Genomic DNA, 16,992 nt, shown 5'->3' on the forward strand with positions numbered 1-16,992 from the left:
TAACCACGAGAGCGAATCTTCCTCCAAATCCCCGTTTTTTGTAGTCTTCGGTCAGCATCCTCGGATCCCATTTCCCATCTCCACCTCGGTGGATAATCCGGCTGCGGAATCTCTCGTTAACAAATTTTCCTCCATTTGGGAGAGTACCCGATCCGCACTCCTTCAGTCGTCCGAGCGGATGAAAAGACACGCTGACAAAAAACGTCTGGATCCTCCACAATTCCGTCCTGGGGATAAAGTCTGGCTCTCGTCCAAGTATGTCCGGCTCAAGATTCCTTCCTATAAGTTAGGGCCTCGGTTCATCGGTCCTCTGGAGGTTATCAGTCAGATCAACCCGGTGGCCTATAAATTGAAACTCCCGGCCAACCTACGGACCCCTAACTCCTTCCATGTATCTCTCCTCAAACCCGTGGTACTTAACTCTTTTTCCAAGTCTACAGGTACGCCTCCTGCTCCGGTTTCTGCTGAAGACGAGTTTGAGGTAGAGAACATTCTGGCCACCAAAAGGGTAAGAGGAAAGACCTTTTTTCTAGTAGATTGGAAGGGGTTTGGTCCTGAGGAGAGAACGTGGGAGCCCCGGGAGAACATCCATGCCCCTCTCATCCTTGCTAAATTTCTGTCTGGTCTAAAAAAGGGGGGACCTAAAGGGGGGGGTACTGTAGCGTCGGCGTCCCTGCCCCCTGCTAGGCAGGGACGCTGTTCCCCTCACCTCTCCGCTCCGAGCCCGGCGTCCTCCTCCCGCTCTGCTGGCAGCGCACGCTCCTTCCCGGCCACGGTGCTTAGGGCGCGCGCGCGCTCCCCCCCTCTTAAAGGGGCCGCGCGCGCCGTCCTAAGGAGTCCCTGGCCAATGGCCGGAGGACTTCACCATATATAAGGCACCTCCTCCAAAATGGAGGTGCCCGAGCAATGTTGTTGCACTGTTCACTACTCTGCTTCAGCCCTCAGGTCCCGTTGCCTGTTACCTGCCAGTTACCTGCCAGTTTCCTGCCAGTTTGCTGCCTGATTCCTGCCTGTCATCCGCTTTCCTGCTTGCTAGCCTGAGGTCCGACGGTCTGCCTTCCGACACCTGTCAGTCTGTCTATGGACCAGCTTGCCCGCTCACCTGGGAGTGCTCACCTGCTACCTGTCTGTTAGCCTACCTGGAGGCTCCGCCGTCACATGCTGTGACCACCTGCTTATCCAGAGACTCTCGCCTGCTCACCTGGGAGCACTCATCTGCATCCGCCTGTTAGCCTACCTGGAGGCTCCGCCGTCACATGCTGTGACCACCTGCTTATCCAGAGACTCTCGCCTGCTCACCTGGGAGCACACACCTGCCATCCGCCTGCTAGCCTACCTGGAGGCTCAGCCGTCACAGGTCGTACCAACCCTATACCCAGAGACTGTCCCGGTCACTTGCTGTGATCTCCTGCCCGTTTACCCTGAGACTGTCCCGGTCACTTGCTGTGACCTCCTGCCCGTTCACCCAGAGACTGCCCCGGTCACTTGCTGTGACCTCCTGCCCGTTTACCCAGAGACTGTCCCGGTCACTTGCCGTGACCTCCTGCCCGTTTACCCAGAGACTGTCCCGGTCACCTGCTGTGACTACCTGCCCGTCTTCCCTGGTCACCACCCGCTTCCTTACAAGGATCGCCCCCTTGTATAGTTGCTCAGAGGTTCCGCCTCCCAGACCCGTTACAGAGGGTTTTCCACTGTTTTCTAAATGTGCACTAGGTTGGAAGAGAGATGGAAGGATCAAAGGTGAGAGTAGGGGTCAGTGGAGCCTACATCCTCATACCCCAGTAGTAACCTAGAGAACATGCTTGGGATAAAAGGAAGAGATTTCCTGCCAGTAGTTACCAGACATACAAGTACAAGAGGTTATGCTGAGAGAATGTCTGCATCCTAGTTAGCTAGCAGTGGGGGTGAGTAAGCATCAGCATTTAAGTGTACCACTGAGGGGTTTAAATAAAGCCACAGAAGAGATAAAAAAGCTCCAGTTTGAGAGCCAGAGCTGCAGTCATGTTGGGTTTGTCCCAGAGGTAGAAGACTAGTCCACCTGAGCAAGAGAAAGACCCTTAGAGTATGAGGATTTGCATACTAGTGGGTAGCAGTGAGACTTGAAACTGTGTGAGCAATGTTCACCAACCTGTAAAGGTCAAGGGGAGATATCCAAAAGCAGAGAAGTCTAGCAGCCGATGCCTGAATGTGAGGAGGAGTGTCAGACTTGATACAGCTAGGAGATTGGTGCCTTTGTGTGAGGGACTGTGCGTATGACGAATTAGGTCCCAAGAGCATGCTAAGTGCTGTAGCAGTTACGGCAAGATATGGCTTCCATCGAGAGTTGACTGCAAGAGAAGCTGTGACCAACATAGAGAGTGCCTGCTTAAAGGGAACCTGTCATGTCTCATAACTCAACCTGCAGACATAGGGTTAATTTGCAAGTTAATAGTGTTATCGGACATGAAAGGTTCCCTTTAAGCTGAGATAGTGGCAGAGACTGTTGAAGAGTGACAATAGTGCTGCCGAGATTGTTACAAATATCAGCAAATTGTCTCAAGAATTAACCTGTTGTCACAAAAGCCAACTGTATTGCCTTTGTTCAAATCAACCAGTTGCCTCTTGTAGGACAATTGTAACCATCAAGCTTGTTGTCTCCATATAATTTTTTGAATTGAGATCAATTTACACCTGCATCTTACCACCATCGCTTAGAGGGAATCATTCTGCCGCTAAGGTTCAATACATCATGATATTACTAAAAGGAGCTTGTCAACCTACAACCCAACAACAACTCTAGCCTCCATAGAATCCTAGAATGTTAGAGTTGGAAGGGACCTCCAGGATCATCGTGTCCAACCCCCTGCTCAATGCAGGAGTCACTAAACCATCTCAGACAGATGTCTGTCCAGCCTCTGTCTGAAGACTTCCATTGAAGGAGAACTCACCACCTCTCGTGGCAGCCCTGTTACAGAGCCTTAAGTGCTAGTCTTAATTTTGTGTGGTCTCTACAAACAAGTGCCGTAACTTTTTCATTTGGCAAAAAAACGTGTCCCTCTGATTAACCATAGATCAAAGTAGAAGATGCCCAGTTAATTATCTGTGATCATAATGAAGAAGGAGCCAGAGGAATAATGTAATTCTACGTGAACCTGGTTATTATAATAGATCAATAGCTGAATGGTCAAAGAGCAGGAATCCATTACAGGCCGTGCACTCACCTTCACTAGTACAAGTCTCTTCATGACCGGCTCAAACAGCTCCTCACCAAATGCCATATAGATTGTGTAGTCTGGTGATGACCTTTTGTGGTTCCTGTAACCTTTTAGTTCTGAAGATGCAAAAAAAGGAGAAAAAATAGTACAATTTTCTTATTTAAAAGGTAATTTGAAATAAATTAATTTATTTTTTTTAATTGAGAAAAGAAAATCCTAAATCTATTTCTCATGTCTTTTTATGAAACAAATCAATGCGTGAGGGGAGGAATGCAATGGTGTTGGTGATCACTGCTTCCGAAAATTATAGTAAAGCACCTACTAAACTCTTAAGGGTCATTGCCATCTGTATTGTTAGATATTGATTGTAAAAAAAAAACAAAAAAAAAAACGAAACACTTTTGCAATTTACTACTTATTAAAATTTGCAGACGTCTTTGAGATACTATCACTTTTCTTCTCTTTTGTTTACAGTTTCTTGCCTAGGAGACCGACCACCGATACTGCGTAGTTTGTAAGCTCTGCACTGAATTTTGCCGGGATTAGGAGGTAACAACGCTCTGTAGGGATCCTGGTCAGCTCCAAAGCAATGATTACAAGCTCAATGGAAAAAAAACAACTTGTAAGCACAATGTATATTTGACCACCGTTGCTAGATAGCAGCGGTGGACGGTCACCTAGGCAATGAGCTGTTTACAAAAGTGTTAATATCTCAAGAACGGTTACAAATTTTAACAAACAAAAATTGCAAAAATAAGCACAATCCAACTATGCACATCTTTGTAGTTGGGAATAACCCTTTAAAAAAATAGATAGTGATGTGAAACAGCAAATATTGACGAATGTAAGCACAACTGTGGCATGCACCTATGGCGTAAATTTGCTAGTTATTCCCCCATAATATTAGTAAGTGCTTGTGTTCACGACCATAAAAATCGGACAAGTGGTATACATTGTTTTGAAGGATAGCACTCGTCCCCATGTTATTCCATAGGGCTGTGCACATATCCAAATTTTTCCTCGGGCCAAGGAATAAAAATCGCAGCATGCATGATTTGTCTCCAAGAAACTTTAACTCTGTGGGTCCGAGGAAAAAATCGGACCGCACGCAAATGACTTCCGAGTATGGTCTGATTTTTACGGACTGATAATATAGAGAAGGAGAAGCTTTTTTTTTTCCTTTTTCACCTCCAGGAAAATCGGATCAAACTCTAATATAATTGGGCCGATTTTCCCAGATGAAAGAAAAATGGTCGTGTGACCCTACCCAAGAAAGGCAAAGTGTACAATGTATGCATCAAAGTATAAAATATCTACAAGCTACTTCTTCCCTAGATATTTTCTTGTTAGGACTCTCACCTTCCCAAAACTGGCTGAAGTCAAAAATCTCTGTTTGGTCATCTCTGATCAGCTTCTTGGCCTGTGAAGCCATTTCTTTGGTTTTTACACTTTCTGACAAGCTCCAATAAACTCTTGATCTTCCCATTCTTGTAGCATAAACCTTGAAATTTTCAGGATTGACTTCAAGTAAAAGACCTTTTTCAACATAATTACAAATTTCGTTAGTGGCCTTGATCTGCACCTGATCCACCAGCTCATCTGTTGAAGGGAATTGGATAGTGTCTGCATGCTCCATCTGAACTTCGCTAACATCTCTCAGGATGAAGAACTTTTTAGACACGTTTTGTTTTAGGACTTCCTTTCCTCGATAATATACAGTAACTTCCCAGGATGTGAGGGGTGGCATGCTCCCTGTTGGTTGAATATTGTCATGGAATTAGCAAATTCAAATACTGTTACAGTGAACATCGGCATAAGTATTCCTAAACTGTTCCAAAAGTAAAAATAAGTGTCATAATAAATTAGAAAATTGACTCTTCAAAAGAGGAATAGGACAAGAACTCTAGTGCCACCTATGGTAAGTAGCAATCCCAATTATGAGCCTTGCCATATGACTTAGGAAAAAAAACTAAGCCAGAATCTCAATTTGCAGAAATGGTGTTTTGAGCTGTTACCCTTCATCAGTGCTAAGTATGATATCTGATTTATCTGTATGAAAGGCCTCTGACTAGGATCTAAGGGGTATCTTTCCCCTTGTGGAGAGTGATATGCCTGGTATGCCAGTGTGAGGAAGCTTATAAAGCCTGCAGTGCTCCTTTGGTAAATTAAATATGCAAATTGCCTCTTCAGAGAGGAAGAAGACTAGAACTCTACTGCCACCTATTGGAAGTAGCAAGCAAAATCAGATCCCATACGTTGCACTGATGAGGGGTAACATACCAAAAAACTGTGTCTACAAATTGAGATTCTGGTTTGGCTTTTATCCTAAGTCATGTGGTTAAAGCGTCAATACTGACATTTAGGATTGCTACTTCCAACAGGTGGCGCTAGAGTTCTAGTTCTCTTCCTCTCTGAAGAGGCATTTTGCATGTTTAATTTCCCAGAGTAGATTGCATGGCCTTATAAGTCTCCTTACGCTGGCACGTCACTCTCCACAAGGAGAAACGTTACCCCTTAGATCCCAATAAATTAGAATTAATAGGGTTCGTAAACATGGGACTAAAGTTCTGTGGATTTTGTTGTGGAAGTGCCATAGCTTTGTCACAGATTTCACTCTCTGCAATTGCAAATTTGTATTTTCTCTGCAACAAGTGGATGTGAACATCATCCACAATGCTGGTACTGTAATACTCAGTGGATTTTCCATCCAGATATTCTCCCGAGTGCACATACTCATAAACAGAAACTAAGTAGACACAATTATTCACTGCCTTAAAGTCAGTATGCAAGATAAGAGCATAGTATGGAGCCCGCAGCCTCCTGGTGATGCCAGACAGGCTTTGTTGGATGGACTATGTACAGAGCTTATCACCCTATAGATGCAATGCCTCTGGGGAAGTAAAGCTCCATATATACACACACCATCTGATATTGCATGCCACAATTTTTTTTCTGTGGGATTCGTAAAAAGCCTTCAGTATGAGATCAAAGGCATATGGAGGTTTAGTAGATGCATGTGAATGGGTATCCTCTAACAAGCCATGCATGAAGCCATAAGCAGCCATAAAATAATTTGTAGACTTTGGGGGTGAGATCTCATGGGGGAGATGAAACTCCATCAATTTGCGATGGCCAATGGTTGCATGATTTTGAAACAAAATTACGCGACCATTGACCACCATGGAAGTGATTTGTCCATGTATTGCCAGTTGCCCCAAGCGGTCTCACCCGGAGTATGACGACAGATTGCTAATCAGCGTTGACATTTTTTTTTTTATTAGTCCAATAGTCAACTTATTCCAAAGTTCTCTACAGATATATTCATATTAGTCTATTCAGTGGGGTAGCATGAGGGGGGCAAGAGAGGTGGTTGCCCCAGGTGCCAAAGTGAAAAATTTTGCCTACCCACTCCTACCCTATATACTAAACAAAACAGCCTTAAATTGTGGAGGGGATCCCCTCCAATGTTAGTGTGGCACCCCAGGGGTCTGGTTTCCACAGTAACAAGCAATGTTATGTCTGAGAGCAGGTGGGAGGTCTCTTGGTCAGGGATCCTATGCATGCCACACCTCCTGCCCAGTCCTGGGAGGGGAAGAACTTCCCCTATATAAACCTGGAGCTGAGGCAGGGTTAGGGAGTTCAGAGGGAGAGTTGAGCCAGGAGGGCTGACAGGGAGCTGTGGCTCCGGCTGGGCCCAGCTCCTGGGCCATGCCAGAAGTAGAGAAGAGAAGCAGCATAGGAAGAAACATCAGGAGCTCTGTGGGAGCAGTGTTACAAGGAGTCAGGGGCTGGCAGCTGCAGAGCTCGCCCTGACTGAGAAGATTTCTTACCGGACCCGGAGTCCGAGGCTGTGGGGACTAACTCCTACCCAGCAGCAGAATCCGTCAGGCAGGGGATTTCAGGTCCTCTGGCCAAGAAACCCGAAGGCACGGTCACACGCATGGGACCAGCACCGCCGTCGTGGAGCGGAAGCTACTAGAAGGCCCCGAGTCACCGGCCATACGGGTGAGCACCACACGGTACACTCAGGGACGTGGGCTACTTTTACCCGCCTCTAGCAAGGTAGCCAGAAGAGTACAATTAGTTGGGGAGGCCTACAACTCCGCCTGGCCAGGGGAGATCCCATCTGCTCAAGGACTGACCAGGCCCCAACCGCTAGCCAGTACTCCGGGAGGGTCTATCTTTGTCACCAGTAAAGACCCTGAACTACACCGCATCGTCTCTGAGTGGTTCCTGCTACCCCCATCATCCACGTCTGCTGCCCTGAGGCCATACCCCTCCCGTTGGGGGGTTATACCATCTACGCTGCACTATCCTACCACCGGCCTCAGCGGTCTGCCCTGCAGCGGCAGCTCCATAGCTGCATTCAACGGGTGGCGTAGTCGTCCTACATCTACTGCTAATATACCGCCACTTAGTCTGACTCCCTGGGCACGGACCGGGTCACCGCCACGAGACTACTACCCCTATCAGATCCGGCTCCGGGTAGTCCCTGCGTGCGCAACGCTGCATCACATAGGCCCAGGGCGCGTCAACTTTTGGCGTAGTCGGCAGGATTTCGTGCCCGCAACCACCGGGTACTGCGCGCCTGAAAAAGAGACTTTTAAACTAACCTGTGTTGAAGATTCCCGCCATCCGGCACCATCTTCAGCCTTCTTCCCGCCATCCGCGAAGATTCCCGCCATCCGGCGCCATCTTCAGCCTTCTTCCCGCCATCCGTGAAGTTTTCCCACCATCCGGCGCCATTTTCAGCCTTCTTCCCGCCTTCCGTGGAGTTTTCCCGCCGTTGGACGCCATCTTGAAGACGCCGCGCAGGAAGAAGAGGGGCGTGGACTCCGAAAGCCCGCGAGAACTGAAACCCCGCCTCACGTCCGGACGTTGCGTAAGGTCCTGAAAGGAGCCCAGCAGACGCCGACGTCACAGGAGCGCGACGGAAGGTCCTCGACCCTGACTATCCACTGCGGAGCCGCGGCCTACGGAAGAGGATCATCGCAAGGTAGGCCACGGTCCACTAGGGGGGAGGAGGATGTCGGATACGGAGGAGAGCTTCACCGCTTCAACCCCCGCCAGCGCCACCGCTGTTGCGGTCATGCCTTTCACCATGCCCTATATCCCGGGGGCAGCCTGGCTACCCCAGTACTCAGGGGAGTCACATACCCTGCATGACTTTAGAGAAAAGCTGGATAGCCTCTTCCAGGTGTACCCCCTCACAGAGGAGCAAAAAGTGAGCATCCTGGTGGCCCAATTAACCGGGGCAGCCCAAAGGGAGGTAAAGTCCTGGCCACCTGGGAGGAGGACTGTCGCAGAGATACTAACCCAGCTAACCGAGGAGGAGCTGCAGTACTACCAATACGAGGAAAGCCAAGAGGACCCGGACGGGTCTGAGGACTACCCTCAGAAGGGAGCACAAAGAGGACATAGCTACTGAAGGGAAGTAGCGTGAATAAAGAGCTGTACATAGTTACCCGTTAGGGTACAAGGACTGCTGCTAATTAAAATATGGTCCCCGTTGGGATTAGTGAATTGTTCCCCGTGTGTCCCTATCCCTTACCAGGCTGAGGACTGTGAGCAGCCAATCCTTATCCCCACTGGCCGAGGACTGAGAGCGGCCATATCCTGTAAATAATTATGTGTTTCTAGTAATTTATAGGAGTCCTTGGTGGATTTACCGGGAATCCTTTGTACAGTTAGTGGAGCGTAACCCAGGATGGACTAAAAGACTGTTAAGGACTCGGGGCAGGACAGACCCCTACCTGGTTACGTCTCCCTGTTTTGGTGAAATGGACACCTTTGTTTTCTTCAAAGACTGCACCCGGTTGCGGACACGCCGTAACCATCTTTATGTGTTTTTCTTATTGTATTATTATTGTTTATACCTTGTTATGTTTTTCTAAAAATATGTTTAGTCCCGGAGTACTAAATTTCACTAGGGGGGAATGTGGCACCCCAGGGGTCTGGTTTCCACAGTAACAAGCAATGTTATGTCTGAGAGCAGGTGGGAGGTCTCTTGGTCAGGGATCCTATGCATGCCACACCTCCTGCCCAGTCCTGGGAGGGGAAGAACTTCCCCTATATAAACCTGGGGCTGAGGCAGGGTTAGGGAGTTCAGAGGGAGAGTTGAGCCAGGAGGGCTGACAGGGAGCTGTGGCTCCGGCTGGGCCCAGCTCCTGGGCCATGCCAGAAGTAGAGAAGAGAAGCAGCATAGGAAGAAACATCAGGAGCTCTGTGGGAGCAGTGTTACAAGGAGTCAGGGGCTGGCAGCTGCAGAGCTCGCCCTGACTGAGAAGATTTCTTACCGGACCCGGAGTCCGAGGCTGTGGGGACTAACTCCTACCCAGCAGCAGAATCCGTCAGGCAGGGGATTTCAGGTCCTCTGGCCAAGAAACCCGAAGGCACGGTCACACGCATGGGACCAGCACCGCCGTCGTGGAGCGGAAGCTACTAGAAGGCCCCGAGTCACCGGCCATACGGGTGAGCACCACACGGTACACTCAGGGACGTGGGCTACTTTTACCCGCCTCTAGCAAGGTAGCCAGAAGAGTACAATTAGTTGGGGAGGCCTACAACTCCGCCTGGCCAAGGGGGATCCCATCTGCTCAAGGACTGACCAGGCCCCGACCGCTAGCCAGTACTCCGGGAGGGTCTATCTTTGTCACCAGTAAAGACCCTGAACTACACCGCATCATCTCTGAGTGGTTCCTGCTACCCCCATCATCCACGTCTGCTGCCCTGAGGCCATACCCCTCCCGTTGGGGGGTTATACCATCTACGCTGCACTATCCTACCACCGGCCTCAGCGGTCTGCCCTGCAGCGGCAGCTCCATAGCTGCATTCAACGGGTGGCGTAGTCGTCCTACATCTACTGCTAATATACCGCCACTTAGTCTGACTCCCTGGGCACGGACCGGGTCACCGCCACGAGACTACTACCCCTATCAGATCCGGCTCCGGGTAGTCCCTGCGTGCGCAACGCTGCATCACAAAGGCCCAGGGCGCGTCATTAGCATGACCAATCACGAGCAGAAGGAGGGAGCAATAGATCAATATATTTTATATATCACAAGTTTATTATATCAAAAATGTTTTAAAACCATGATAGAAAAAGTTATACATATACATAGGAATATGACATGACTTAGTACAATGGAATAGGAGACCAGTGAGCTGGACTAAAATGTTGTTTAACGCCTAAGTCTAAGGTATAGGGTAATGGGCAGTAAAGTAAATATAAGAGGCTACCTTATAGTCAGTATAATGGATCTCATTGAAATAAGAGGTAGTAGATATATATATATAGTATGTACTATAGGTGTCTCAAATATGAAATTTAGAAGGGTAGGTTACCTGTAGACATTAGGTGTAGTCCTGGATGGTAGATTCTCTGGCTCAATAGCTACCTCGACGCGCGTTTCACTGCTGCTGCAGTTTCGTCAGGAGGTGTTGAATGCGTTAGGGCGTCTCCTATTCCATTGTACTAAGTCATGTCCTATTCTTATGTATATGTATAACTTTTTCTATCATGGTTTTAAAACTTTTTTGATATAATAAACTTGTGATATATAAAATATTTTGATCTACCACTCCTACCCTATGCAGGCCTTTCTGTTAAGTAATTGGCACCTCTTCTTCTTGGACTGGCTCAGCAAGTGCCCGTCTGGAGCTGCTTATGTAAATCACAACAGGTGAGATTAATTTTTCATTAAATGTTGCACTCCACATAGGCAGAAACTAAAATGACAAAGTTCAGCATAAAGAAGTGAGCTTTATCATCTCGCTTGCTTGCTATGCAGAGCGCAGCAGTCAATGACAAACTTATCTCCGCTACTGTGCTTTGCATAAGCACCAACCAAGATGACAGAAGGTGAGCAGCTAAAGAATGAAGTCAACATTGAATTAAGTAGCGTACACATAATTCTATATTGTCTTTGTTTATTACTATGAGCTGCCTTTTGTTTTTTACACTTTTTCTAACCTTAACTAGTGATAGGGGATAGGTTTAGGGCTCAGGATAGACTTTAGGGCTAGGGTTAGGGATAGGGCTAGTGTGATAAAAAAATATATAACATTTGTATAACTTTAGATTTTTAACATTTTAGCAAATAGTAGAAAAAGAATCATCAAACTATAACATCAGTATCTTCCTCAAATTACAATACACGCGCTTAGAATATAAAAAAGGGTTCAAAACTGGATTGGTGGAAGCAGTGTTGGACTGGGGGTGCCAAGGGCCCACCAGTAACCGACTCCAGGTCTCCACTTCTCAGCTACATGCAAATGTGACATTATCCTCAATCACAAATTTATATAACAATGAACTGGGTAGATTGTTAAATAAATAATATTCTGCCTTTGTCTGTACATAGTGATTCACATATATTGTGCCAAGTACAGCTCATATAAGAGGGAGGGGGCCCACCGGAGGATTCCCCTGTTCTACCGTGGGGCAGTCCAAGCCTGGGTGGAAGGGACGTAGTGCCTGCTAAGAGTTGACAGGTTAGGGGGCGCAACATATTTGCCTTGCCCTCAGCTCTGACAACAATGAGACCTTGCCAACTATAGGGCTCATGATCTATACTTTCCATCTCAAACACATACAAATGGTCCAATTTCATAATGGGGCAATTTAACCTGTCAGTCGGAGAAAATCAGGGTACCTTGCTAGAGGAAACCCCAACAAACACACATCATGTCACTAAAATCCAACATGTCTGATTCTTTTTTTCCATGACTATAAATGTTTTTTTTTTTTTAAAAAAAAAAAATCTAAAATACAATAAAGAAGATACTCCGGAATATGGCAATAAATCTTTTGACTAACTTTGTAAATTCAATGACGCAGCTTGGGTTTGTGGTGGAGAAGCAGATTCAGATCCATTAACCTGAGGTGGAACGTGACCCACTGGTGATGATCTTGCATTTTCTTCATTGTTGGTGTGATAGGAATAATTTAGAGAAGAGTTAGTACTTTGTCTTACTCTTGGCGTATCCTGTTGACACCCATTGCTAGCAGACTGGTACGCTAGGTCATGTGCACCTATTTAAGAGGAACAAATTATAGAAATGTGGTCAAGCCTTTTTAAATGATGAGTTTATTAGATTATATAATCAGTGTAAGGGATGAGCATTGCTGTCGTTTTTAAAAGGCAGAGCCACAATCCTCAAGACATACAGTATGTTACTGTATATCTAGAAGACACAATGGGGCTGATTTATCAAAGCTTTTACACCAGAAAAGTGGCGTACAAACTTTGAAAAGTCGCAAATTTATTGCCCAATGGGGAGGTGCGAAAAAATATATTACCAGGTATTTGATTTACTAAGAAGAGTATTGTGACATGCAGAAATAGTGCTGTTGCTTCAAAAGCATCCAGCAACTATTAGAAGTAACACAAGCACAGGAGACAGGAAGTGTTGTGCTTCAGAAGCATCCAGCAACTAGAGGGGTTAACACAGTCACAGGAGACAGGGAGTGTTTAGCAGAGCCCCAGGGGGATTGTGGGGAAGTTGTTTACAGTCTGGCTGGAGCCGAAGAGAATGGTGCTGTGTGATCTGTATATCACAGAAGGCAAGGGAACTGAATTCAGGTCAGGAGGCAAGTTAAACACAGGTCAGATAGACTCCCTGAGCTAACAGTGTGAAGTATTATCGGGCAGAAAGATAAGGACTGGAAGGAATCGTGTCATAGGGATCATCTCCCTCATCAAACCCTATCCCCCCCTCCATCTCCATGCAGGATAAAGAATGCTGTGTACTATTGTGTCCTTGTGAAGGAAAAGCTTGTGGTTGTGTATGCATAGAAGTGTGCTGCAAAGAGATCTAATCTGTGCTGAATTATGCTACTGAAGAGACTGATGTTACTGTGCCTACTTTAATAACCTGTACTGTAATGAAGATTGTGATTGTAATATCCCTGAATTGCACTGGCCGTGCTTCAGATTAAATTCCACTGTTAAACTGTTAAAAAAGACTCTTGTCAGATGTGTCTGGTCGGCAACTGAATCTATCGTGTGCCTGAGAGAAGATGCAGCCTATGGTCGCCCTGAGTGACTGTTCCCCCAGGATTCCAATGAATTCATGAAACCCGTCCCGCCCTATCTGAACCTAGCGGCGTGCGTGTAACAGTATTATGGGTGTTACTCACTTTCTTGATGGTACCCATTACATTGAGCGACCTGCGGTTCATGCAAAGCTGAAACATAACCATTAAGAATTACGGGAGGGTGTTGGAACTGTGGGACTGCAGATATCTGTTGGAAGCCTTGGTGTACAGCCACGTCTTGTGGGAATCCATTCTGATAAATATTACACATTTGATATTGTGCACCTGTAAAAAAAAAATATTTGTTCATATATGGCGTAAGGTATAATTTTCTTTGGTTTCAAAAAATAATTCAAAACGTTTCTAATAATTGTCATATTGGTATTATTGAAGTGGGGGTCTAAAGTGGGAATATTTCTTCTTGTAGAGAGTGCCAAGTCAGCGTAAGGAGACTCTATAGGCCATGCAATGCTCATCTGGGAATATAAATATGCAAATATCTTCTTCAGAGCGGAAGAAGACAGTGCCACCTATCATGTGGCAAGACTCATTAAAGGGTTGATATTGACTTTTAGGATTGCAACATCCAAAAGGTGGTGTTAGATGTCCAGTTTTCTTCCTCTCTAAAAAAGCTATGTGCATTCTCAAATATCCAGAGGAGCTTTGCATGGCCTAAAGGTCTCCTTACATCAGCTTGGAGAGATGTTCTTCTTTAGACCTTTCAATCAGATGCCTCTCACCCAGCCAAATCAAACCTCCTGCTTTGCTCTGATGAGGTGCAAACACCCTGAAACATGTGTCTGCAAATGGAGCGTCTTAGTTTGGCTTCTTATGCTAGGTCATGTGGCAATGCTTGTTAAAAGGGTCAATATTGACTTTTAGAATTGCAAGAATTTGCATATAAAGTACATTAATTGAATGATTAAACATTTTCTATGGTACAAACATTGATTCTAGCAGCTTCTTGTGCCACATAGGAGTAAAGGAATACAGGTTTTATTGCTATGGTTTATGGCAAAAGTTGATGGCATACCCAATCCACTTCCCTCACTAGCGCTCTAAGTACTCACGTTGCTCACCAAACACTGGAATATGGATGGACGGCTCCTCGTGGGCGGTTTGTTCATGGCCATTAACAACATAGGATTCCATCTGTTGTGAATTTGTCCACTGCTCATGAATGGACGATCTGAAAATTTCATCCACAAGTGGCTCCCTTTGCAGATACCCATCCTGGGAGAGGTTTAGTACTTGCTCTATGTCTGTAGATATAAAAAATCTATGTAATTTCTCGCTAGTTTTGGTGAATGCATCACAGTCTTCACAAGTTCATTTTTGTAGCTAATTTTTCTTGCCTAGTATACGTGGTAAAAGTGCAAAACAATGACACAATTTTTTTTTTACCAAAAAGATATATATTCTCTATTCTGCTCTCATTTCAGAAAATTACCCTTTGATTGATTAAATTGGATAATGTAGGGACATGCTCTATGACATGTGAGTGGTCATTTTTTGACTATAAGCTCCCTATCTGTGTATATTTACTTTTGTACCAACTATTGTAAGTAATGCAATTATTGTATAGTTTTGTCTATTTAATCAGTTCAAAACCAGGCCATTTACCGCTGTTCCTGACCAGCCACATTTTCAATTTTTTTCGTATTCGCAATTTAAAAAGCTGCAAAAAAAATTCAGTCTGATATTCAAATAATTTTTGCATCTATTTTTGGTATAAATGTACCTTAATTCTTATACTATTTTCATACTCTTTTTTTCCATTCTTTTGCCAATATCAGATGATGTCAGTGGGAAAATAAAGGAAATGCGTGTCTGTTTTTTTAAATGTTTTAATTTTTTTTTAGACCACAAAGGACCAATAAAATATATTTTAAAATTTGTTCCCCTTTCTGTAACAATTATTTTTATTTATTGGGCACATTTTTTTCTGTTGACGGGGCGGGGCTAGTAACAGTGATTTGGATTTGGATTGGCAGTGGCTTTGTTCATTTATTTTTTACCTACTTGTTATTTATCTTTTATTTATTTCACATATTGTGCCCTCCCATAAGACCATAAAAGATCTTTGGTGGGCATGTCAACATTTACCGTATTTTTCGGACTATAAGACGCAGCGGACCATAAGACTCACCTAGGTTTTAGAGGAGGAAAACAGGAAAAAAAATGTAAGCAAAAAATGTGGTCATGATGCCCTGTTATGGGGGAGGGGGTCTGCTGCTGACACTGGTATTGGGGTAATGTCCCCCAATTCTGCTAATATCCTCCATCCTGGCATGTATGGCCCCTCCGTCCTGGTATACGTGGGCCCTCATCCCCATCCTGGTGTACATGGCCCTCATCCCCATCCTAGTATAAGTGGCCCTCATCCCCATCTTAGTATAAGTGGCCCTCATTCTGGCATGCATGGCACCCCTTGATCACCCATCCTGGCATGCATGGCACCCCTTGATCCCCCATCCTGGCATGCATGGCACCCCTTGATCCCCCATCCTGGTATGCATGGAACCCCTTGATCCCCCATCCTGGCATACATGGCACCCCTTGATCCTCCATCCTGGTATGCATAGCACCCCTTGATCCCCCATCCTGGTATGCATGGCACCCCTTGATCCCCCATCCTGGTATGTATGGCACCCCTTCATCCCCCATCCTGGTATGCATGGCACCCCTTCATCCCCCATCCTGGTATGCATGGCCCCCTTCATCCTGGTATGCATGGCACCCCCTGATCCCCATCATGCTGCCCACAAAAAATAAACTATCATATTCACCTCCTCTCTCCTCCAGCGCTACGTCCCGCTCTGCTGCCGACAGGGATCTCACTGTGTGAGCCACACATGGCGTTCCTGCCATATGCCCTCACATAGTGTACTGCTGTGCCGGAATAGTCACTGCTCCCCACGCCAGAACTGTATGCGTGGGGAGCAGTGACCATTCACTCTCTTCAATAGCGCGCACACTGTACACGCAGCGTGGCTCCTGCTGCTGCTTTGCGGTCAGTGATCCTGCTATTAAAGACCATGAATATTCGGTAGTAGCGAATATTCATGGACTTTAATAGCGGGCACACAGACCGCCGGCCACAGCGGCAGCCACGCTGCGTGTACAGTGTGCGCGCTATTAGGGAAAATTAATATTCATTGATCTCCACGCCTGTGGGCGTGGGGAGCAGGGAATATTCATTTTCTTTAGCAGCGGGCACAGTAGGCTGCATCAGGCGGCTGCTGCCTCCTGTGCCCCGCTCATCCCCTGCTGCCGCAACCCCCACACACCCCACCACCCACAGCCACAGTACATATCTATATATGTTTGGACTATAAGACGCAACCCCCACTTTCCTCCAAAATTTTGGAGGAAAAAAGTGCGTCTTATAGTCCGAAAGGTACGGTAAATACTTTATTTTTAATCCAATTTCCCTTGAAACTTGGATTGATATATTAGGCACAGTTACAGGGGGAATGCAGTCTCTAAGCCGCATAGCAGAGCTCACTATGTCTCCTAGGATCTAGCAGCTCCTACTCTCTCCATACATCAAGCAATTACATGACCTATGGGTCCCAAAGAGGAAGTTCTGTTAGCGCTTCCTATATTGTATACACAGCACTTGTTCAGCGCTGTGTATATATTAGTAGAGATAGCAGATATGGTAATAAACCATCTCTGCCTTCTCTATGGGAAGCTAGGCTGCGTTTGACAGCTGATTCCCTGCTCTTGCAGGTGCACGATCGCGTACAGCTGCTC

At 46.1% G+C, this 16,992-nt stretch overlaps 1 protein-coding gene across 3 annotated transcripts in view; it reads right to left on the minus strand.

Moving 5' to 3' along the window:
* IRF7 (interferon regulatory factor 7) overlaps positions 1 to 16,992 on the minus strand; it is a 53,070-nt gene that overhangs the window by 19,549 nt on the left and 16,529 nt on the right. Inside the window, exons 7-11 of one of the 3 annotated variants that reach the window (XM_073658646.1) lie at positions 14,313 to 14,495; positions 13,336 to 13,518; positions 12,013 to 12,228; positions 4,554 to 4,946; positions 3,201 to 3,310 (exon numbers count right to left, since the gene is read on the minus strand). In XM_073658646.1, coding sequence (XP_073514747.1) covers positions 3,201 to 3,310; positions 4,554 to 4,946; positions 12,013 to 12,228; positions 13,336 to 13,518; positions 14,313 to 14,495 — 1,085 coding nt within the window. Of the gene's footprint in view, positions 1 to 3,200; positions 3,311 to 4,553; positions 4,947 to 12,012; positions 12,229 to 13,335; positions 13,519 to 14,303; positions 14,496 to 16,992 lie in introns of all 3 variants that reach the window. The other 2 variants (XM_073658645.1, XM_073658647.1) reach the window with 2 other exon arrangements.

The sequence above is a fragment of the Phyllobates terribilis genome, unplaced genomic scaffold, assembly GCF_046119375.1.
Source record: "Phyllobates terribilis strain yellow unplaced genomic scaffold, ASM4611937v1 Scaffold_13__5_contigs__length_258822181, whole genome shotgun sequence".
Lineage (NCBI taxonomy): Eukaryota > Metazoa > Chordata > Amphibia > Anura > Dendrobatidae > Phyllobates > Phyllobates terribilis.